Source organism: Phytophthora cinnamomi (genome assembly GCF_018691715.1).
Source record: "Phytophthora cinnamomi strain GKB4 chromosome Unknown Contig124, whole genome shotgun sequence".
Taxonomy (NCBI): Eukaryota; Oomycota; class Peronosporomycetes; order Peronosporales; family Peronosporaceae; genus Phytophthora; species Phytophthora cinnamomi.
In genome coordinates this window covers 71,736-93,735 of record NW_027151057.1, presented here as the reverse complement: position 1 = coordinate 93,735, position 22,000 = coordinate 71,736, and the positions used below count along the sequence as shown (strand labels likewise).

Genomic DNA, 22,000 nt, shown 5'->3' with positions numbered 1-22,000 from the left:
AGGTTCCAGGGAAGCATCACCATCAAGGTTTGGTCGTAGTGGGGATATCGGATAGCAGTGATACTACTACTACTACTATCATACTCCTGAAAATATGTTCTACTAAGACTATTAGCAGTTTGAACAGTTTAACCCTTTCAACCCCGTTATTTATTCTGTATCATACAGAATAGGATATCACTCATGTCTAGTATACCGTCTATTCTGTGCGATTATTCACAGCAAACCCATCAGAAAAACGCGAAAACTTGCTAAAGGAGATTGACTAAAGCAATGACAGCTGTTCATTTTTAGGCGATTTTATTGGTTATATCAAATCCTGGACGCACTTAGAAAACTCTAACAATCCGATTCCTCTCAGAAACGATCAAACTGACACCTTTCTCGGCTTCATCCTTCCACCAGCCACAGCTTCTCACTCTCGCTTGTGCTTCCAAGACCCACCTATCCCGTTTCCAGCTTCTTCCCTTCCTGCCCCCCCCCCCCTCACCGATAATGAGTATCGTAGATGTTTTGCAAGCTGAGAATCGTGACCTCCGTTGTAACGGGGTTACACGTACAAGTGGCTGCAAGCCACTTGTGAATTTAACAGATAGGTTATCTGTTAAACGTTTTGGATACTTCCTCACATTGGTGTAAGACACACCGATGGATACATTGAAGTGGACCACCACAGTGAGTGGTCCACACACACCCAAAAGATCCTATTGGTAGAAAGCAGCATCTTTCTACCAATCAGAGACATGCATATTAGCGGGGCTCTAACAGCCAGCCGCTGCCAACCCTTTCATAGATGATAAACAGTTTTTAGCAGATTTTAGAGGAAGATCAATTTACAAACAATACAGTTCTCATTTTACCTTAAACTAGCTACTTGGAGTCTTGTCTAAGGTTAACTTATATTTGTGTACTCAAATATAATTAACCTAAGTAATTACTAAGTACTTACGCTTCCTCATACACGTTGCGCAACGTGTAAGCTAAAGTAGTGAGTCAAGTTAGACCCACTACACCTGGTAGCACTTTGTAGTCCGTCCAACGACCGACTGCTTGACGTTCGTACGCGGTGTACGAACGCGGAGCCGAGAACCACATGAGCACGGAGGTGCCCATGGAGAGCTCCAACACGCCTGCAACGCATGTTGCACGCGCTGACTGCCCCACCTGTCTGACCCAGAGTGGGAGGCCCTCCAACGACTGTCAACAGTCATTGGAGAAGCGGCGATAGCTACAATGCTGCGTACGCTATCGCCGACGGAGCAACATGGTGTTGCTCTGGGATTCATCATGAAGGAGCAGCGTGACGCTGCTTCCTCAGTGACGGCGTCGTCAGGGACGACACCGCGTGCTCAACCATTAAAGTTGAGCGTAAGCAATTACGTGGGAAGAGAGGGCGAGCCTCTCCTCCGATGGCTTGTCGAACTCGACACAGCCATAGCGGCTCGACGCATCGTCGACCCGCTGTCGAAGGTCGCGTTCGCCATGTCCTGCCTTGGCGGACGCGCAAGGAGTTGGGCATATGGACGCCGACTCTCCGATCCTACGTGCTTCAGCACGTACGAAGTATTAAGGAGGAGCTCAAACAAGCGTTTGAGCCCCCGCAAACGAATTCCGGTCGAGGGCGGAGTTCCTCGACCTTCAGCAGGGTAAGCATGATGTCCATGCTTACGCGCAGCGCGCACGATATTTGGTATCAAATATCGTGACTAACCCGATTGACGAGGCGACCAAGGTCGTCACGTTCATGAAAGGACTTAGAGATGGGCCTGTGAAGACCTATCTCTTCCGAGAGTACCCGAGTACTCTCGAAGCTGCGATCACTCTTGCCATGCAAGAGGAGTTTAGCCTGCGGCAGGCTAAACTGCATGTGAACGTGCCGAGGCCGCAACCACGCCCGGTAGCGAGGACGGGAGGTCCGGAACCAATGGACCTCTCGAGCGCAACAACTGCTGGTTACCAGCAGCAGGGAGGTAACGTGCGATGCTTCCGTTGCGGAAGGATCGGTCACTTTGCACGGGAGTGCACAGCTCCCATGCCCCCTGGAGGTGGCCGTCGTGGCGATGCTAGGCATCGCCGCGGACCAACAAAAAACGCGAACATCCAGTAGGCGCGGGGCGCCCTACTGGTAATGCAGTCACGCGTGCCGACATCGGACACGCGACACTGAGGACTGCAGCCCCCAGTGAGACCACATCTCGCTGCAAGAAGCAAGATGACAGGCCGAACCTGGTCATCTTGAAGGTAACGTCGAAGAGAGCGAGCAACTCTCTTCGCGCTCTGGTAGATTCGGGCGCGTCGATCAACTTTGTTCGACTGCGGAGCTTACCGAGTCTTGACTTCGAGGAGGTAAAGATACCTCGAAGTCTTCTGGAAGTTCGATTGGTAACAGGTGCCATCGTGAAGACCGAGAAGCGCGTCGTGAACGTGCGCTTCTCGTACAAACAACGAGTGTTTGTCGAACACTTTATCGTCCTGGACCTGGACGATAAGTTCGACGTGGTAATGGGCATGCCGTGGCTTGCACGGCATGATCCGGTGATAGACTGGAAGAAGCGCACGCTCGTGCGCTTCGGACGCGATAGCGGAACAGAGAGCGATGGCCCTGTTACCGCAGCGCGCGCACCAGCAGGTGCGCGCGGCTCACCAGTCGAGACAGCGCTTCATGCTGCTGTCCCGGAGTGCCAGGAAGTGCGCGAGGGCGCGCACAAGTGAGACCCACGTCGGCAATGCTGCCGACGTCGGAAGAAAAAAGATGTGCTGGTTCCGGGAACCAACACCCACGTTCAAGCGTGTAGGGACAGTCCCTGACCCGAAGAGGTCAGGTCGACAACGACGCGTCGGCTCCGGGAGCCGACGCACCCTCGGTCATGAGGGGCTCCGCCAATGAATGGCGTCGAGGTGACGAAGGCGTGTCAACTCCGGGAGTTGACGCTGCAAACAGTGCGGACGGTTGCAAACGTACCGCACTGACGCAATTTACATGCTGTCGTGCAGCCGGGCTGCACGACGAAGCGCTATGCGATCAAGCCGGGCTTGATATCGCGCGCCCGCAGACAGGGTCTGCCGGCGAAGGACACATTACCGTGCAGCCGGGCTGCACGAAGGAAAATGCGGTCAAGCCGGGCTTGATACCGCGCGCCCGCGGACAGGGTCCGCCGGCGAACGACTGTCCACGGCCGGGCCTGGACAAGAAGAACAACTGTGCGGAGCCGGGCTCCGCACAACAAGAAGACGGCGCAAGCGGAAAACGCTGCGCAAGTCTCGGTCCGGGACCGAGACGCAACAAGAGCAGTCTGCTGGGCAGACTGCGGCGGTGACGCCGAATGTCAAGACGCTAAGCGTCTTGACGCGCACCGATACTGGATTCCAGTATCGTGACACGGAACTCGCTAGTCCTCCGACGACGGCGTCGGAGTTGACTTCGCTCCCAGCCATGAGCTGGAAGCGCTTCACGCGCGACTTGCACGATGGACGCATCGAACAAGTCTGCGTTCTTTCGGACAGCGAAAGAACGGCGAGCGAGAGCGAAGAGCTGAGGCAGCTCTTCATGGGAAGTACCACTGAGAGTGAAGACACTCTCAGTGCGAAGACGAAGCGAGAGCGCTTCGAGGAATAAGGTTGGGACTCGCTGAAGTCGAGTCCCTATTACGAATTGTTGAGGGAGTACAAAGACGTACTCCCGGAAGAGATTCCTGCGGAGCTTCCGCAGGATAAGGGCATTCAGCACGAGATTGATCTCGTGCCGGGCACGAAGTACTGTGTCACGCGGCAGTGGCCACTGCCGCGAGAGCAAGTGAAAGCGATCGACGACTTCTTTGAAAGTCGTCGTAAAACAGGACAAGTGCGGGAATCAAAGTCCCCGCACAGTGCTCCGACGTTCTGTGTCAAGAAGCCACAGGGCGGATGGCGCATCGTTCATGCCTACAACAAGCTGAACGATGCGACGGTACCGGCGCAGACGCCGATACCACGAAAAGATGTTATCATCGATTCGATGGCCGGGAGCACCGTTTACAGTGCTCTCGACTTGCGAGATGGATTTTATCAAATCCTAATGCGTGAGAGCGATATCCCTCTCACGGCAGTGAGCACGCCAAGCGGCATGCTCTGGGAATGGCTAGTAATGCCGCAGGGGCTTAAGAATGCCCCTGCGACTTTCAACAGGTGCGTGACGCACTTGTTGCGCTCGGTGCGCGACTTCGCACCGAGCTACTTCGATGATGTATTCATCCACAGCCGGGCTGTGGACGGAAAGACTTCGACGTAGAGATGCACAGGGTGCATCTCCGGAAACTACTTGAGCTTATGCGAAAGCATAAGCTCTACGCGAACCTGAAGAAGTGTATCTTCGGGGCGAGCGAGATACCCGTCCTCGGGTGTCTCGTAGGGAAGAATGGTGTTCGCCCTGACCCAGAAAAGGTCAGAGTGATTAATGAATGGCCAACGCCTTCAAGTGTCAAGGAACTGAGGCAGTTCCTTGGCCACGTACTTGTGCAAGTACGTGGAGGACTATGCGGGCAAGATCCGCCCGCTGTCACAGCTTCTTAAGAAAGAAGCTGTGTGGAATTGGACACCCGATTGCCAAAAGGCATTCGATACAGTCAAGCGGGGCTTGACTGAGGCGCCGATCTTGGCAGTGGCTGACCAAGATCGCCCATTTCACGTAGTGTGTGACGCATCCGATTTCGCGATCGGATGCGCGTTATGCAGCACGATCACGAGGGCCGTGATCGTGTCGTCTACTACCAATCGCGTCAGCTGAAGCCAGCTGAGCGCAACTATCCGGTGCATGACAAGGAACTCCTTGCCATGAAGTATGCACTCGCAAAGTTCCGAGTGTATTTGCTTGGAAGTAGACCGTTTGTGGTCTACACCGACCATGCTTCACTGCGCACCGCAGTGAAGTCGCCACACATTTCACAAAGAATGGCGAGATGGCTCTCATTCTTTGCGGAGTATAACTTCCGGGTCGAATACAAACCCGGAAGATTGAACGTGGTGGCCGACGCGTTATCACGTCGGCCAGACTATGCAGAAGCTGTTGACGTCAATGCCATTGACGCCATGCGATCGAGCAAACCCACATCATCTCTGTTGGATGATGTGAAGGCCGCGTACGCGCACGACGCGGACGCGAAGCTCTTGCTGGCCTATGGCACAGCGCCTTCTGACAAGTCCCGTCAGAAGCTGCCCAAGCACCTTCGAGCGCGTGCACACCGCTTTCGTGTGCACGACGGACTGCTACTCTACAACGCAGTCGACGACAACGCGGATCGCGTTGTCGTGCCAAATGACCATGACCTGCGACTCAGGATCATGTACGAGTATCATGATGCCCCGACTGCGGGACATCTCGGACGTGAGAAGACTTACGTCCTTCTCACGCGCGACTTCTACTGGCACCACCAGTATAAGTGGGTGCGCAAGTACATCCGTGCTTGCGAGGTATGCCAACGCGTAAAGCCTGCGCCATTCGCGCAGGCTCCACTGCAATCACTACCGACTCCGTCGGAGTGTTGGAAGTCCATGTCTTTGGACTTCATCTTTGGTCTTCCCCGGACAGCGGAGGGAACACCGGTGTTGTGGTCTTTGTAGACCGTTTCAGCAAGATGGTACATCTTGCTGCGGTGCCAGCAGAGGTGACCGCGAAGCAGACAGCCCGTCTGCTCGTCGACATGGTGTTCAAACACCATGGCATGCCGTCCGACATCGTGTCGGACAGAGACCCGCGCTTCACAGCGCATCTGTGGCAAGAAGTGTTTACACTTCTTGGGAGCCAGCTTTCCATGTCGACTGCGGATCATCCGCAGACGGACGGTCAAACCGAGCGCGTGAATCGCGTGCTCGTCGATATGTTAAAGAGCTACGCTCACTCGTTCCAATACTGGAGCGAGTGTTTATCGATGGCAGAGTTTGCCATCAATAACTCAGTGCATGCCTCGACCGGGCATACACCGTTCTACGTGAATGCCATGCGGCATCCACGCCTCCCGAGTTTACTCGGAGTGATGGCTCCCACTTTAAGTGGGGGAGGATCTACGACTGCAATACAGCAGCCGCAGAAAACCGCTGACACTTGCACAGTGTCAGCTGCAACAATGGACAAACCACATGAGTCTGCGCAGGGCGCAGACTCCCCAACAACATGGTTAACGACCACGGGTCTGCGCAGGGCGCAGACACCGCAAAGAACCACGCAGAGGCCGGGCCTCTAGCGGAGAGCGAGCTGAATGACTTCAGCTCGGATGCAATCAGTTTCATCACCAAAAGACAAGCCGTGATTCGGTTTGTCCAAGACACAATAGCAGCTTCTGTTGATCAACAGAAGCTGAACGCAGACAATGCGGGCAGAGGCAACACAAATGAATTTAAAGTTGGTTCATTAGTTTTGTTAGCTACACAAAACCTGCCTAGACATGCAGTTTCGGATTTCGGAGCAAGCAAGCTTGCTCCGCGCTTCATCGGGCCGTTCACTGTGTTGGCACGGCACGGCAACGCATACACGCTAGACATACCGTCTAGCATGCGCCTCCATCCGACCTTTTACGTCGGACGGCTGAAGCCATACCGGCAGCACGAGCCATCTAGCTCGGCTGACCCGAAGCCTCGGCAGGAGCCGAGGCAGAAGCGGAGGACTTGGCCTCGGCGACGAGCAACCTCTCCTCCAGCGCGCGGACGCGCTGGAGCAACCCCTTCATCTGGGTCCCCAGCTCGACCTGGATGTTCGAGGCGGTCTGCGAGACCGCCGCGACTTGGGCCTTCTGGTTCGCCAGCTCCTGTTTTAGGGCGGCGAACTCAGCGCCCTGAAGACGCTCCACGACGGTCACCCGGTCGTGGAGAGGCGCATACTGATCAGCCCGGGGCTGATCATACCCGGGGCGTGTTCCCACCCCCGCCACCGCCGATCCGTGACGCCCGCGGCTCAACCCGCTGGATTGTTGAGCGGATTGTTGACCATAGTATCCCGAAAACGAACCCTCAAGGGGCTCGTTTTCGTATTCGCTGGAGAGGATTTCCTCCCCATCGAGATACATGAGAGCCGCGGAACGTCTTGCTGGAGGACGTTCCGGAAATGGTGAGGGCGTACGAAGAGCAGTACGCGCTGGTGCAGCGGAAGTAATACGAGCGCTGCGATCATCGCCAGCGCCCGAACCCTCACGTGCTAAGAACTTAGCACGGAGCTCTTTGAGACTCTCGGGCACACGGAACGACGTGTACCCGTTCAGGTCGCGGTCGCTCAAGCGGACCGCGCCTGGAAAGCACTTCGTGCACTGAAAGCCCTCGGGCACAGCGCACGGCACATTTGCCTCCTCAGCAGCAACATGAAGTTGCTCCAGCTTTCCACGCTTCGAGTACGTCTCGAAGCGATCACGCGCTTGCTTAATCCGATCACGGTAAGCACTCGGCCTCTTGTTGAAGTTCTCAACAAAGGCGTTCCAGCTTTGACAAAGTGCCTGCCATTCGGGCACTTTGCTGCGAGAAGATGTCTTCTTGCTTTGAAACCATCGGAGCTCATGAAAGAGTCCGATGTAGTATCGCGCCTTTGATGCGTTTCCGCATCAAAGTGCAGCTCGGCAGCCACAGCGTCATCTTTGATGGCGCTGCATACGTACAGCGGCACCTCATTCGGAGGTACCGAGTTCCCAAACCGGTCCGCGATCTCGGACGCGGACGGCATCCATGGATCGCGCGCTGCAGGCGCAGCGCGCGGAGAGCCTTGAGTTTTAACATCACGCGCTGCAGCAGCAGCGCGCGGAGTACTGAGAGCCCCAGCTGAAGCGAGTGGGGTATCACTCTCAGTACGCGAACGCTTCGAACTCGAAGCGTCCGATTCGTCCCCCTTCACGCGGGCGAATGTTCTTGGCATGAGGGTCGAGCGATTCGCTCGACACTGATTCTTGCGCTTAGAGGGCGAGTCCTCCTCGCCCTCCATGTCTTCATCGTCGTCGTCGAAGTCGACGACGTCACCGTACTTCGCCTTCTGGCGTTCGAAGTAGTCGTCGATGGAGAGATGACTCCCCATCGACTTTGCGGACTTCTTCTGAGGCGCGCTCATCGTTGAATGAGCGCGGATTTCTTCTCCAAACACGGAGAATTGACGAATGGTCAATTCCAAAGATTGACGTGCGGAGACCCCGCGCGTCTAACCTTAAGGGGGGGATGGTGTAACGGGGTTACACGTACAAGTGGCTGCAAGCCACTTGTGAATTTAACAGATAGGTTATCTGTTAAACGTTTTGGATACTTCCTCACATTGGTGTAAGACACACCGATGGATACATTGAAGTGGACCACCACAGTGAGTGGTCCACACACACCCAAAAGATCCTATTGGTAGAAAGCAGCATCTTTCTACCAATCAGAGACATGCATATTAGCGGGGCTCTGACAGCCAGCCGCTGCCAACCCTTTCATAGATGATAAACAGTTTTTAGCAGATTTTAGAGGAAGATCAATTTACAAACAATACAGTTCTCATTTTACCTTAAACTAGCTACTTGGAGTCTTGTCTAAGGTTAACTTATATTTGTGTACTCAAATATAATTAACCTAAGTAATTACTAAGTACTTACGCTTCCTCATACACGTTGCGCAACGTGTAAGCTAAAGTAGTGAGTCAAGTTAGACCCACTACATCCGTCGCCAGCTGCGTGACGCTCGCCGCGAGGCCACGCGACTCACAAGGATTATCGAGCGCAAGGACGAGCAGATTGCCGATTTGATTGCAACGCACCACCAGGAGAAGATGGCTCTGATCCAGAATCTTGACACACGCATGACCGAGCTGTTTAACATGCATCGCAGGCTTGCTGGGGAGCTACTCTCCAGAGAAAACCGTGTGACCACGTCCCCCGAAGGCGACAAGGTGCACGGCTTCGCCATGACCATTCGCCCGCTGCGCGAAAATGGAGCTCACGAGATCCGGTTAATTGCCGGGCAAGAGAGCTACGTGTCTCGTCAGGTGGAGCGTGCTCCTGGCACGCTCTTCGATTTCACCGAGACTGGAAATCCCATCGACTTGAGTCAGAATTTCCAGCGCGAGGCTAACGCCCGCCTCCGCGCGAGAATTGACGCATATTTAGAGGCAAACCCCGTGCGTATATTTATTGTATTACTCATGGTAAAATAAATTCTAACAACTTTCTGTGCTTAGAGCAGGAAGCGCAAGCGCCAAACATCATCTTTCGATGCTGCCGATCTAGATGGGAGGAAAACGAAGCGTTCCCTCTCCAAGAGGTCGCCGCAATCGTGACGGAACTCGTCGACGAGACCAATGCAAACTTGCACTTAGCGGCGCTGTACAATCAACTTCACTCGCAAATGCAGACCTTCATTCGAACTCAAAGGTTTCGCTTAGCATTGTAAAAGACCTTGGCCCTAAGTGAAAGCTGGACGATTCGACAGCCTAACTAACTAATACATGTGCCACAATTGGTGTCGTCGTCCCCTCTCGCTGATGCTGACCCTCGTGCATACATCGCTCGTACAGGCTGCTCAACGCAACAGCACCGATAGCCTCGCAGGCAGCCGCGTCTCCTTCGCTGCTGCTTGCAGCAAACGTCGCCAACACTGAACAACAAGACTCGCCCCCCGTCGAACTTGCGTGCGTACTCGAGCCCGCATCCTCTTACCGATACCCACTCTCGAGATCGAGCTGCGCATAGCTGCACTCTCCGACGCAGTCGCATCCAGACAACGACATCGATGGAGATTCTCATGTCGCTCTGAGCTCCGCGTCAGCCGCGTCGAGAATCGCCGTAAGCAGCCGGCAGTATTCACCACTCACCACCCTCTGGATGCCTTCGCTGGCCTTGTACATTGTATCAGCATCTGCAGCAGCCTCCGAGCTAGTATGGATAGACGTGTCGACCTCTGCCACATCACCACACATGGTGATCACGATCACCTTCTCGAGGTAGGCGCTAAGATTAGCTTTCAAGGATTTCACGAGGTCGTCACCGTACTTCTCCCAGAACGACTTCTTCAGCAAAGTGATCTTTGCTTTCGAGACAGCCATCACGACCAATAGACCCACTCCTCCATCATTCTCAGACCTATGCGGAATTCGCACCTCCCCATTGTCGAGCAGGCTCGCCGGTATCTTCGGCATCACGCTGTTAGTCGCCCATACACGAACACCGTCAAGCTCTACTTGTACACGATGCGGTAGCACCACCAGATAGCACAGCAACAGTGCCGTCAAAGAGGCCTCCTCTGTCGACGCACCCGTGCAAATACGCTGGCTATCATGCACAGTAGCATCAATGCCAACAGAGAATGTCATCGCCTCGCTGATGCTTCGCTCACGCGCAGTTGGCAGTATTCACTGCTCGCCACCTTCTCGATGCGTGTCTGCCGCTCCTGCCGGTACATGTGCACGTACACGGCGCGCGTCTTCACAATCAGGCGGCAGTACCGCCCCACCACCCCATACATGTTCGTAGCGACAGAGACCCACTCGTGTGAGACGCCGCACCCCACAGCGACAGGTCGCCGCTTGTCAACGTCGCAATATCACCACCTACTCCGCTGTCCACGCTAATAGACTGGCTGGTTTCCCAGCCCATACCACCGACCAGCTCGATTGGGCCACCGGCAAGTCCTTTTGTGCCGTAGCTGCGGGCGGCCGCGATCGACAAATTGTCCCCGTGTCGCCGCTCCCCAGTCTCATCACCACGGACCCGCCGCTGGCACCTCTGCTCTACTGCTCAACAACAAGTTACATGAAGCACCCGCAGCCGCGCTGCCGCTGCTAAAGCTCACACCGCCAGACCGACCGAGAGACCCACCGGTACAGCAATCGACCTGCTAAAGCTCGCTGCCGCGCCCGCTCACCACGCTGATGAAGCTCCTGCTCGACGCCGATGAAGTCAACGGGAGTCGGCTGCCGACAGCACGACGTTACCGCCCGACGTCATGTCTCCTGCGCCTACCGAAAAAGAGATCGACACACCGATACTCTGTCTCCCACGCGATTCGCACCGCTTGTGCTTGCAGCGTCGTCAACGAAATGTCGCCGCCAGACGTAGATACACTCACGCCGATCTACAGTGAGATCGACGGCCGGCCTACACACCGTTGCCACCGCTCAGCGAGATCAAACCGCATACAGTTCCGGTCTTCGCGCAGGCTATTTGAGTCTCGCCCGACCGCAGCGAGATGGACCCGATAGCACTACTGTTGCCCATGCCCACATTCAGCGCCGCGGTCCCGCCGCTGCCGCCATTGCTGCTGCCAGTGCTCACGACGATGTTTGTGCCCACCAGCGACGAGCGCTCGTCAATCTAATCAGCCGACGTGACGCCCACGCCGTTCGCATCGCGCTCCAGCACGTTCCCGCTCGTATAAGGGCCGCTCGGCACATCCACATTGTTGCCCACGTTCGACGCAGCCCTCGATACGTCCACGTTGCCGTCCGCGCTCGACACATCACTCGTCTGGCCAGCGCTCACGACCAACCTGTCACGGCCGACGCTCTTCAGCGTCGCACTGTTGATGTTGCGCATGGTCTTCGCCGGGCTCAGCACAAAACCTTGATGAACGTTGCCTCGTCCGTGCCCATGCTGCCATTGCGGGTTTTGTACAATGTATCAGCGCCCGCAGCAGCATTGGTGCTATTGCGGATACATCAATCAACTACGTGCTCGAGCCCATGGTGTCGCTGTCCCTGGATGAATCGACTTGGCTATGCTTTCGTTTATCCCGTCTGAATCGATTTTTTTTATATATTGACTTGGAATTTGCGTACCATTTTCCCACGAATTATGCCATATTTGAAAGCATGTTAGACTGTTTCCATCTTCAACACGGCGAACTAGATTGCACAGTGCAACACGTCCACCGAATGCAACATCGCAAGCCATGCACACGTACGTCGTTTCAAAACTCTTTCCTGTGTTCATAGCAGAACACACTTTGCAGGAATATTGACGCCGTTTTTTTTCGTTTTGTTTTTCACTCGGTAGCGCTCCGTCACTTGAGTCATCATGTGTGATTCTGATCTCAACGGCTGGCTAAGCAAATTCTCGCCGAGCATGTTTGACTCGAAATCCGCAGGCTCTAACGCAAGAAGTTCTTTATGAAGCAGCCTCATATAATTTGCATGGGTTGTAATTTTCTCTCCTCGCTGTCGCTGAACAAATTTATGAACAATAAATCCATTCGTAATTGCCATATCGACCAAACCAAGAAAAAGTTGCTTGTAATACTTTCGCATCGCCACAGTCTTCTGAATCGAATATCGCTGGAGACGGATCTGGTCGTGTACATCCACCCCTCCCATCCCACGGAGGTACTCAGGAACGATAGAGGGGCATCGCACGGCAGACCTGCTCCCATCTTTTTCCGTTCGTAATACTGTAGTCGGCACCGTGCTGCAACCTTTGGCCAGCATATTTACTGGCCTTGAGCCCATCCAGGATAACGCAATAAGTTCTGGGTGCTCCTTGGCTTGGGCGATTCGGTATGTGCCCCGCGGGATAGTCTTGGGGCGTTTTTTCTGCGTATATTGAATAGATTTGCACCAGCCAATACGGTTCGTTCGAACTGTTCCAACGTGATAATGGCCCAAGGACAACAACTTCAACGAGAGAGCAACAGAGGAATAAAAGTTGTCCGTGACAATCAAACGTTTGGGTGGCTGCCCTCGTAGGACCTTCGTAATATTCCGCACCACAGCAACAGGTCCAACGTTTTTCTTGGCAACCTTTTCTTTTCCCGCAATACACTTCCACCCTACATGACAACACAAAGTTTCGTCAGACAAAATTGTAGTGGAATATAGATATAAATAATCATATCTTACCGAGCGCAATACGCTGTCTGCGAACAGCACGCCATATAGAATTTTGTCCCCCATTTGTTGGGTTTCTCTTTGTTGTACACTCTTAGAGGGTTGAAGCGGCTCTTGTTCGGCATCATGCCCTCGTCAAAGGAAATACCTTTACCTAAACGGTATCCTCGGCGAAACGTTGTCTCGACAGTCTGCAAAATGGGGCGAATTTTCCATGCCTTGTCGTGCAGCGCATTAAGGCTCTCGTTGTTGTTGAAATGAATGAAGCGTGTGATCTCTTCGTACCGGGCGCGCTTCATATAACGGCCCCAGGTGCCACGCGGAAGGGCGCCATCTTCGTTGGATGACCAATGCTTTGCGACCCCATCGCGCATCGGGCAAAGTGTGCGACTAATTAGTAAACCGATCAGACGGCAAAACTCATGAGGCTGGAAGCGCTTGTGACACATCAGCTTAGCGGTTATGGTCTCCAAAGTCGGAACGGCAATACTAGGATCTTTTTGTTGCGCACAGAGCATACGTCTTCGTTTTTCCTCTGCCATCGCTGGAATACTCTGCATACGGTATCGGTTGGATTCATCAGTCACCAATAACCACATTTGCTTGGAGAGAAAGTAGAAAAATAACCCGAGTGGTAAGTCTGCAAAGGCGACTGCAGAGTGTGTTGGGCCCCAGGGCCCACTGTAAAAATCGTCAGCAGCATCTACTGCTGATTGCCCTGTTATATATATAAAAAATAGTGAGTTCACCAAACGTCTTAACTGAGAATGTTGCAACAAACATACCTGAGTGCTCCGAGTCGTACAGCTCCCACCCTGAATCGGCGATAGCTCTTAGGTCTTCGTCTGGGACAAAAGCGCTTATACTCTTATCATCTTCCTCGTTGTCCGTAGAGTCAACGTCGTCAACATATCTCCACTCTCCCGTCTCGGCATCTGAATCACTACCTGGCTGCTCTTCTGAGCCATAGCCCACATCGATGGCCTCAGCACTTAGATTGATATCATCGTCCGACACTGGATGCAACATCGGTACAGCACGCATCGTGTCCATGAAACTATCCTGGTCGTACGGGGCCAGCTCATCATTGCATATTGATTCGTTTGATCCATGCTGTTCTTCGGAATCTGCAACAAGGAGTGATTCCGAAGCCGTATTCCTTTTGCGTGTTGTCTGCCTTGCCCGTGTCGGTACGTCTGACACTGAAGACGCTTTCTCCCTGCGTGCGGGTTTCCTTGCTCTCGTCATAGCTGGTGCTGATGCGCTTGCACCTGTCGATGACTCCCTAGTCGTAGCCTTCCTCGCTCGCGTTATAACTGGTGAAGACGCGGCTGCAACCGTCACCGTCTTTAGTCTGCATACAGTCTTCCCCGCCCGTGTCGCCTCATTGCGCGCCTCACCACTGCGTTTTCTCGAACGTGTCACCACTGACAGAGGCGCAGTTGTCGCCGCCGACACCCCCTTTCTTCGTTTTACCATTCTCGATGATTTTGCCATTCTCGTTGGTGGAGCGGCTGCTGTTTCTGCCTCTCGGTCAGCTGCTATCGCACTGGTTTGATCGGTCAGCGTCTTCATAAGTGACGTCAGTGCCACTTGCTGCGCTGCAGTCGGCGCTGTCTCCTCCGTTACCGCGATCAACTGCTGCGCCGAAGCCGCTGGCGACGCTGCCCCAGCTGGTCCTGCTGCAGTCGACGCCATCTCCTTCGTCACCACTCTTGCATGCGACGCCAAAGTCGCGAGCGACGCTGCTGCTGCCGGCCGCGCTGCAGCTGACAGCGTAGCCACCATTGCCTGTGACGTCTCAGTCGCGGGCGACGCTGTTCCAGCTGGTCCTGCTGCAACCGGCGCCGGCTCTTCCGTCGCAGCCCTCACTCGCGGCGCCCACGCCGCTAGCGACGCTGCTGCTGCTGTCGACACTTCCGTCGGCGCTGTCTCCTCTGTTGATGCCCTCACCTGTGGCGCTCCTGCGGCTGGTCTCGCGGCTGTCTCCTCCGGGGAAGCCACTGCCGGACGCTCCGCTGTCGGTGTTGTCTCCTCTGCGGATTGCGCCGCGGCTGCTGCCTGCGGCGCTCGCCTCATGCTGTTAGTGGCGGCGGCGCACTTCCTAAATACCTCGAGGCTTTTATATATGTTTTTTGTTGTTGTCTGGGAGCACCTAACCGCAGTTTGGTTTGCCGTTCAAGTTCTTATATGCGGTTAGTATGACTTGATGCAAAGCTCACCAAGCATTATTCAAGACAGAGAATGGAATTTTACTTATTCTGTACAATACAGAATACGGGGTTGAAATGGTTAAGTACTATTATCACTACTATAGTACTACTAATGTACCCATGTCGGCGGCTACCAGAGCTTTCGTTCCATTCGTCTTAGTCGAGGCCATTGTGGCGCAGAATTAGTTGCCGTTGTACTCGCTCATTGTCTGTTCTCGTTCGCAGTGGACTCATCACAAAAGAGCTTGTTGAGAAAACGCACTCTTGAAACGCAACCGAGCAGCCCCGTCTTAGCCAAACACATGCAAGATTCACTACCGACGGATATGTTTTCTCGCCAACCTCCACAAACCAGTGGGAGACATCATGTACCCACACAGTTGCTCTACATTCCACACACGAACGTTTCGTTTCCTGTCTCGCACACTCTTCGTTGAGCGGACGCTGCACCTTTTCTGCACCAGCCCATTCAATCCGAAGTTCTAGGCACTCCTCCAATACTGCACCAGCTATTGCGTTCATCGAAGAACCAGCACTGGTCTCCTCTGTAGCGGGGCTACCGTAGCTTTGCGTCAGAGGAAGACGGGTTAGACTCAACGAGCCTTAGCTAGGGATAGCGGTCGTTCCAATACCAGAACGACGTACGAGTCCGTACACCTTTCGGGCTCCAAGAGTCAACACAAGACCCTTAAGTGTAAATCCCAAACTGAATGTATTTCTCTTTGTCTTGGCGTAATTGTATGACGCTCACTATCTAGCATAGTGAGCCCTAGTCTCTTGCATATCCATTGGCTATAAAGCCACCTACTGATGTTCCTACTGATTTAGGTTAAGATGGGGACCCCACAACTCCTGTGTGTCCCACACTCTGTAACCATCGGGTAACCTTCGTGTAACCCCGTTACACCCTCCCCCACCAAACAGTGGACACTACGTGTCCACGCTTAACAGTATCAACCGTGTGATCTTGTTCCATCGAGAACCTTTCTCGAGCTGGTCAATCCACATCGCGTGGACGACCAAGAGAACCTTCTCGGCGCTGAGCGCCAACGCATGACTCGCAGTCATAACGCGTTTTGGTCACGACCGGGCGCGCGGACTATAACTTCCAGCCCCGCGACCTGGTCGAGGCCGCGCGTCAAGCTGCGACGTAGAACCTGACGTTGTACGTCATTGGGCCTCCAACCCGTACGCCGGACGAGGTTGCATTGCGGACTTCGCTCCGCGAGCGGCTGCTCACTCCCCAGGCCGCTACGGTGGCGGAGTATCGCGAACATCTGCGACGCAAGGGCCTGCGCCAGTCCGTGCCGCAGATGCGGACGTACCCCGTAGCGCTTAGCCCGAGGACCCCACGGTGTACGAAGCTCAGTTCGAGCTCTGGGCTGAGGGCAGCCGTCATCTACCGTCGATGGAAGCTCTCCGAACAAGCTTCAGTGAAGTAGATGTTTGCGTTGAACGCCGACTTCGCTTCGAGTACACGAAGCTCCGCGCCTAGCGCCACCTGCCCGCTGGCTTCCAGTCTCATTCGCGGGTAGGTGCAACGCACCACGCTCCTTTGATCACTCCAGCTTCCCCTCATCCCGAGGGGGGAGTTGCTGTGGCTCAGAGTCAGCCCCGGAGCATTGTAGCTGACCCAGCAGCTTCCCAAGCCTTACCGGGAAGCGCGGTACGGCCGACGTGCCGGCCTTGAGCCCTCGGGGCGCTGATGATCAAGCTGACCAAAAGCGTCCACGACGTCTGGGCAGTCTTGGTGGAGGGGTAACTCAAACTCCCATGAGCTTTCCGAATCCGGGTACCCTCGCCACTTTACCAGATACTGGTTTTGACCCCTTCATCACCGCTTCGCCAGGAGGCGCTCTACATGATAGTGGAGGTTCCCCTACGCATCGAGCAGCGTCGGACCGGCGGCCGGTGAGCGAGGGAGAGGATCGTAAGATCCACCTTCGCTACGAGGAGCTCCGTGAGCACGTCGGCGACGTTGACCAGCGTCTAAGTCGATGCTTCGACGACGTCGCGGCTCTAGACCAGCGGGTGGATTGGATCCAGGTTCCCGACGAGGTATGGAACCGCTTCCGTGGTCTTGAGCAGGTTGCTCGTGATGAGGGGGACTAGATTCAGTTCCTTCGCTCCCGGGAGCATCAGCAAGCTGAGCGGGTTGCAGCGCTGGAGCGCCAGGTGGCCGAACTCCGCGGTCATGTCGACCTTCTTGCCCGAATGCAGGGCGCGCCTCCGGCGGCTCCTGTGCCGGTGGCACTCTCGTCGTCGACACTACCGACCGTGTCGACGACCTCGTCGGCCTTGACCCCTGCGACTGCATCCTCGACCTCGTCGACCTCGGCGCCTGTGACTGCGCCCTCGACCTCGTCGACCGCAACGCCCGCGGCGCCTCCATCCGCGCCTGTGCCGGATCACGGTACGGCTTGAGCAAGCTCACGTAGAAGATGGGATGCGTCCGCATTTTCTTCGGAAGATTGAGCGTGTACGCTAGGCCTCTCTTGGCCACGACCTTGAAAGGTCCGATGAAGTGCGGGCGCAACCTCGTCTTGAAGACGGCTGACACTGCGTGTGTAGGTAGGTTCTTTACATTTAGCAACACCAGGTCCCCGACCTCATAACTGTCAACATTGCCTCTGCCTCTGGCATCCGCATTTTCCTTTTGCTTGTCTTGGCTTTCAGCCATTGCGTCACGCACGTGCCGTAATACACTTAGACGCGTTGACAGAAATCGTCAACCTGTTTACGAACAGTAGCCGGACTGACTTCAGCAAGTCGATCGGCTAAGTCGACCACGTCTCCCCCACCAAGCCCGGAGCCACAGCTTGGCGGCGTTAAAGGGACACGGGGATGGGCCAGACCGTTAACGTAAAACAGCGCATAGCCTGTGGAGACATGTACAGCGTTGTTCAACGCAAACTCGACGGGCGGAAGCATAGTGCTTCAACGCTTCGGCGTTTCAGCACAAATGCTGCGGAGAATGTCCTCCACGACGCGATTCCCGCGCTCCGTTTGACAGTCGGTCTGCGGGTGGTCCGCCGTGGACATGTCTAGCTTGGTGCCAAGCACCGCAAAGACCGCGCTCCAGAAGTGGCCCGTAAACCGGGGGTCTCGGTCCGAGACAATCGACTCCGGGAGTCCGTGTTGCCGAAACACGCGATCCAAGAACAGCGCTGCTGTACCTTTACCACCAACGGTGTCCGGCACAGCCGCGAGATGAACCATCTTGCTCAGCCGGTCCACGAAGACCACGACACCCGTGTTGCCTGCCGTGTCTGTCGGCAGACCAAAAACGAAGTCCATACTCGTGGAACGCCAGCATTCCGCCGGAACGGGCAAGCTTGCCAGCGGCGCTGCCGCATGAGGGGATGACTTCACCCGTTGACACGTCTCACACGTGCACACATAAGTGCTGGCCCACTTGTACATCTTCGACCACCAGTAGTGGGTGCTCACCGAGCTGTGGGTCTTCTCACGGCCAAGACGACCGCTCAGCGGGGTGTCGTGCGCCTCATAGAGGATACGATACTTCAAATCCTCCACACGAGGGATAATCACGCGAGGCGTGTCCTCGGGCCCGTGTTGTAAACAACAGGCTTCCATCGAGGGTATAGTGATGCAGTCGCGCGCAGTCGCGCCGACAAACCGATGCCCGAGTCTACAAATTCCTTGCTCCCCAGAGCCTTTAACAGTGCGACACAGTGTCATCCTTGGCATAAGCCGCACGGATCTGATCCGGAAGTGACGAAGTCACTGTCGTGACGTGAGCAAGCTCATAGTCCGGCCTGCGCGACAGCGCGTCCGCGAGGACATTCTGTCTGTCAGGCTTGTACTTCACCTCGAAGTTATATTCTGCGAAGAAGGAAAGCCACCTGGCCATTCTCTGCGAGAGGTGAGGCGACTGAGTCGCAGTGCGTAACGATGCGTGATCCGTGTAGACCACGAACGGTTGAGAGTCCAACAGGTGAACCCTGAACTTGACGAGCGCATACTTCATCGCAAGTAGCTCCTTATCATGAACTGGGTAGTTCTTCTCAGCAGCCTTGAGCTGGCGAGATTCAATCGCGACCACGCGCTCGCGCCCCCTCGGCGTCTGCTTGCAGCAGGGCACAGCCGATGGCGAAGTCCGAGGCGTCACAGACGACACTAAACGGACGAGCGGGGTCTGACAATGCCAGAATAGGCGCATGAAGCAGGCTAGTTTAATAGCCGCGAACTCATCTTGATGCTCAGCGTCCCAACACCAGTCCGCGCCCTTCTTCAGGAGGTTAGACAATGGCCGAGCTATCTCAGCATAATTCTCGCTGTACTTGTGCAAGTAATTGGCGAGGCCAAGCCACTTGCGAAGATCCTTCTGGTTCATGGGAACCGGCCAATCAACGATGGCCTTGACCTTGACCGGGTCGGCCTGCAGGCATCGCTTCCCAATGAAGAACCCTAAGTAGGGTATCTCTTCTGCACCGAAGATGCACTTGTCAATGTTGGCGTACAATTTATTCGTGCGCATGCACTCGAGCACCGCTCGCAGGTGCTCCACGTGGTACTCCACGTCAGTCTTCCCGTCCTCCGCACGACTGTAGACGAAAATATCGTCGAAGTACGTTTGTGCCTACGCCCGATGGGGTCTGAACAACTGCGTCACTAGACGATTAAACGTCGCTGGTGCGTTTGACAGTCCCTGGGGCATCACTAGCCACTCCAAGAGCATCCCGCTCGGGGTACTCACAGCCGTGAGAGGGATGTCACTCGCTCTCATGAGCAATTGATAATATCCGTTGACCAAGTCGAGCGCACTGTACATGGTACAGCCGGTCATGTTGTTCTGAAGAACATCCTTCCTAGGAACCGTCGTCTGCGCCGGAATGGTGGCAGCGTTGAGCTTGTTAAAAGCATGCACGATACGCCACTTGCCATGTGGCTGTCTTACACAGAAGGTGGGCGTGGAGTGCGGAGACGTGATCTCACGCACCATGCCTGCCTTGTGCTTCGCACGGAAGAACGCGTCAATGACGTCACATCGCTCGTTTGGCAAAGGCCACTGCCTCGTCACGCAGTATTTAGTTCCGGGAACAAGATCGATTTCATGACGCACACCTCGATCCGGAGGTAGCCCCGAGGGCGGCTCCTTGGACACCACGTTCTCGTACTCCTTTACCACAGGGTAAAAAGGATCAGAAGGGTCCTTCAGGATAGCGGACCCGCTACGCGCATTCAGCGCCTTCTTGGTGTCCTCGAGGACAGCTTCATCAAGAAGCGATGACAAGTTCAGTTCCTTATCCGGTCGTATCACGACCACCTCGGCTAATTCGCCGGCCCTCAGGGCCTCGCCGAACTCGGCCAAGGATATTTCGTTCAGCTCCAAGAGTGAGGGCAACGCGTGGAGATGTCGACGTCGCCCGTCACTTCGTTCACGAGTGTGTAGAGCTGCTCGCTCTCGCGTGGAGCACCCCCGATCGACACGCCATTCTCGACTCGTGCGAGTTCAGACACCTTGCGCCTCGCAGCCAGCGCACGGCGCCGCTGCCTCCTCTTCGCCGACGTGGTCCGTCTCGAAGAGACCTTCGGCTTCGCGCCTCTACCGGCACCAGGTGTTGCCACCTCATTCAGCTCTGGAAGAGCCCCGGTGTCTCGACCGACACCCAGCAAAGTGCTGCTCGATCCACAGCCTCCACTCAGTGGACTATGTGCCACTTCACAGTTCCTCGGCGCCAACGCTGGCACGCAGCGAGGCGCCGCCTTCAGGCGCGCTCCCGCTCAGCGGAGTTAGTGCCGCTCCACACCCTTCAGCCGGGCATCGCCCCTGGCTCTTCGGCATCGTGCCGACCGTGCTTACAGTAGCACGCAACAGTGTCTCGCCCTCCGGGCTTTCACCGCTCAGCGGAATTCGTACCGCTCCACGTACAGTGACCGAGCCACGCCCGGAACACTCCTTCTCAACACGCTCAGTGTCCACCAACTCGGAAACTCCGACATCTAGCACATGCTACAAGCCACTTGTGATTTTAACAGATAGAATATCTGTTTAAAGTTTTAGACACTTCCTCACCTTGGTGTAAGTCACACCAATGGCTACATTGAAGTGGTCCACACATACCCAAAGATCCTGGGATAGATGCGGCGACTTCATCGCTGTCCGCAGCGATGCATGATCTGTGTATACGGCGAATGCCTGTTCGACCAGCAGGTACACTCTGAATTTTATCAGGGCATACCGCATCGCAAGGAGCTCCTTGTCGTGTACGGGGTAGTTGCGCTCAGCCGGCTTCATCTGTCGTGACTGGTAACTCACGACTCTCTCATGACCTTCATTGTCGAACTGCATGAGCGCGCACCCGATAGCGAAATCGCTAGCGTCACACACAACGTGGAAAGGCTTTGAATCGTCCGGGAGCATCAGTATTGGCGCAGACGCCAAGCTCTTCTTCACCGAGTCGAATGCGGCTTGGTGCTCGGGACGCCAAGACCACGTGGCGTCTTTCTTCAACAGGGATGATAGAGGCTGGATCAGTCCGGCGTAGTGTTTCGTGTATTTGTGCAGATAGTTCGCGAGACCCAGCCACTGACGGAGCTCAGTGGTACTTGTGGGCGTAGGCCATGAGCAAATGGACGAAACCTTCTCCGGGTCAGCTCGTACTACCTTCTTACTCACGTAACAGCCGAGCACCGGAATCTCCGGTCCACAAAATACACACTTCTTGAGGTTGGCGTACAGTTTTTTCTCTCTCATCACTTGAAAGACTTCCCTCAAGTGCCGGATATGGACTTCGAGGGCGCTGAGACCATCCTCAGCGCTACTGTGGACGAAGATATCGTCGAAGTAACTCGGCGCGAAGTCGCGGAGTGGGCGAAGCACATGGGAAACCATGCGATTGAACGTGGCGGGTGCGTTCTTAAGACCTTGGGGCATGACGAGCCACTCCCAGAGCATTCCGCTGGGAGTACTGACGGCCGTGAGAGGGATGTCACTCTCGCGCATCAGTATCTGATAAAAGCCATCGGT

General features: G+C 55.2%; 5 protein-coding genes across 5 annotated transcripts in view; 3 read left to right on the top strand and 2 right to left on the bottom strand.

Moving 5' to 3' along the window:
• Positions 1-8,647: 8,647 nt before the first annotated feature.
• IUM83_19928 (uncharacterized protein) lies at positions 8,648-9,253 on the top strand (the record flags this gene model as incomplete). The annotated part of the gene is made up of 2 exons (XM_067944998.1): positions 8,648-9,094; positions 9,155-9,253. 2 exons carry the CDS (start codon positions 8,648-8,650, stop codon positions 9,251-9,253), a joined length of 546 nt encoding a protein of 181 aa, XP_067780827.1.
• A 462-nt stretch (positions 9,254-9,715) lies between these two features.
• IUM83_19927 (serine/threonine protein kinase) lies at positions 9,716-10,285 on the bottom strand (the record flags this gene model as incomplete). Its single annotated transcript, XM_067944997.1, has 1 exon — positions 9,716-10,285. One exon carries the CDS (start codon positions 10,283-10,285, stop codon positions 9,716-9,718), a length of 570 nt encoding a protein of 189 aa, XP_067780828.1.
• A 1,000-nt stretch (positions 10,286-11,285) lies between these two features.
• IUM83_19926 (uncharacterized protein) lies at positions 11,286-11,507 on the bottom strand (the record flags this gene model as incomplete). The annotated part of the gene is made up of 1 exon (XM_067944996.1): positions 11,286-11,507. One exon carries the CDS (start codon positions 11,505-11,507, stop codon positions 11,286-11,288), a length of 222 nt encoding a protein of 73 aa, XP_067780829.1.
• Positions 11,508-14,580: 3,073 nt separating this feature from the next.
• Positions 14,581-14,880, top strand: IUM83_19925 (uncharacterized protein; the record flags this gene model as incomplete). The annotated part of the gene is made up of 1 exon (XM_067944995.1): positions 14,581-14,880. The coding sequence occupies one exon, from the start codon at positions 14,581-14,583 to the stop codon at positions 14,878-14,880; it is 300 nt and encodes a 99-aa protein (XP_067780838.1).
• Positions 14,881-17,220: 2,340 nt separating this feature from the next.
• The window catches only part of IUM83_19924 (Zea mays Retrotransposon Opie-2), a gene marked incomplete at both ends in the record, with an annotated part of 43,700 nt that continues 38,920 nt past the window's right edge, over positions 17,221-22,000 (top strand). The window contains one exon of the mRNA XM_067944994.1: positions 17,221-17,419. Within this exon, the coding sequence (XP_067780833.1) occupies positions 17,221-17,419 (199 nt within the window). The remainder of the gene's footprint in view (positions 17,420-22,000) is intronic.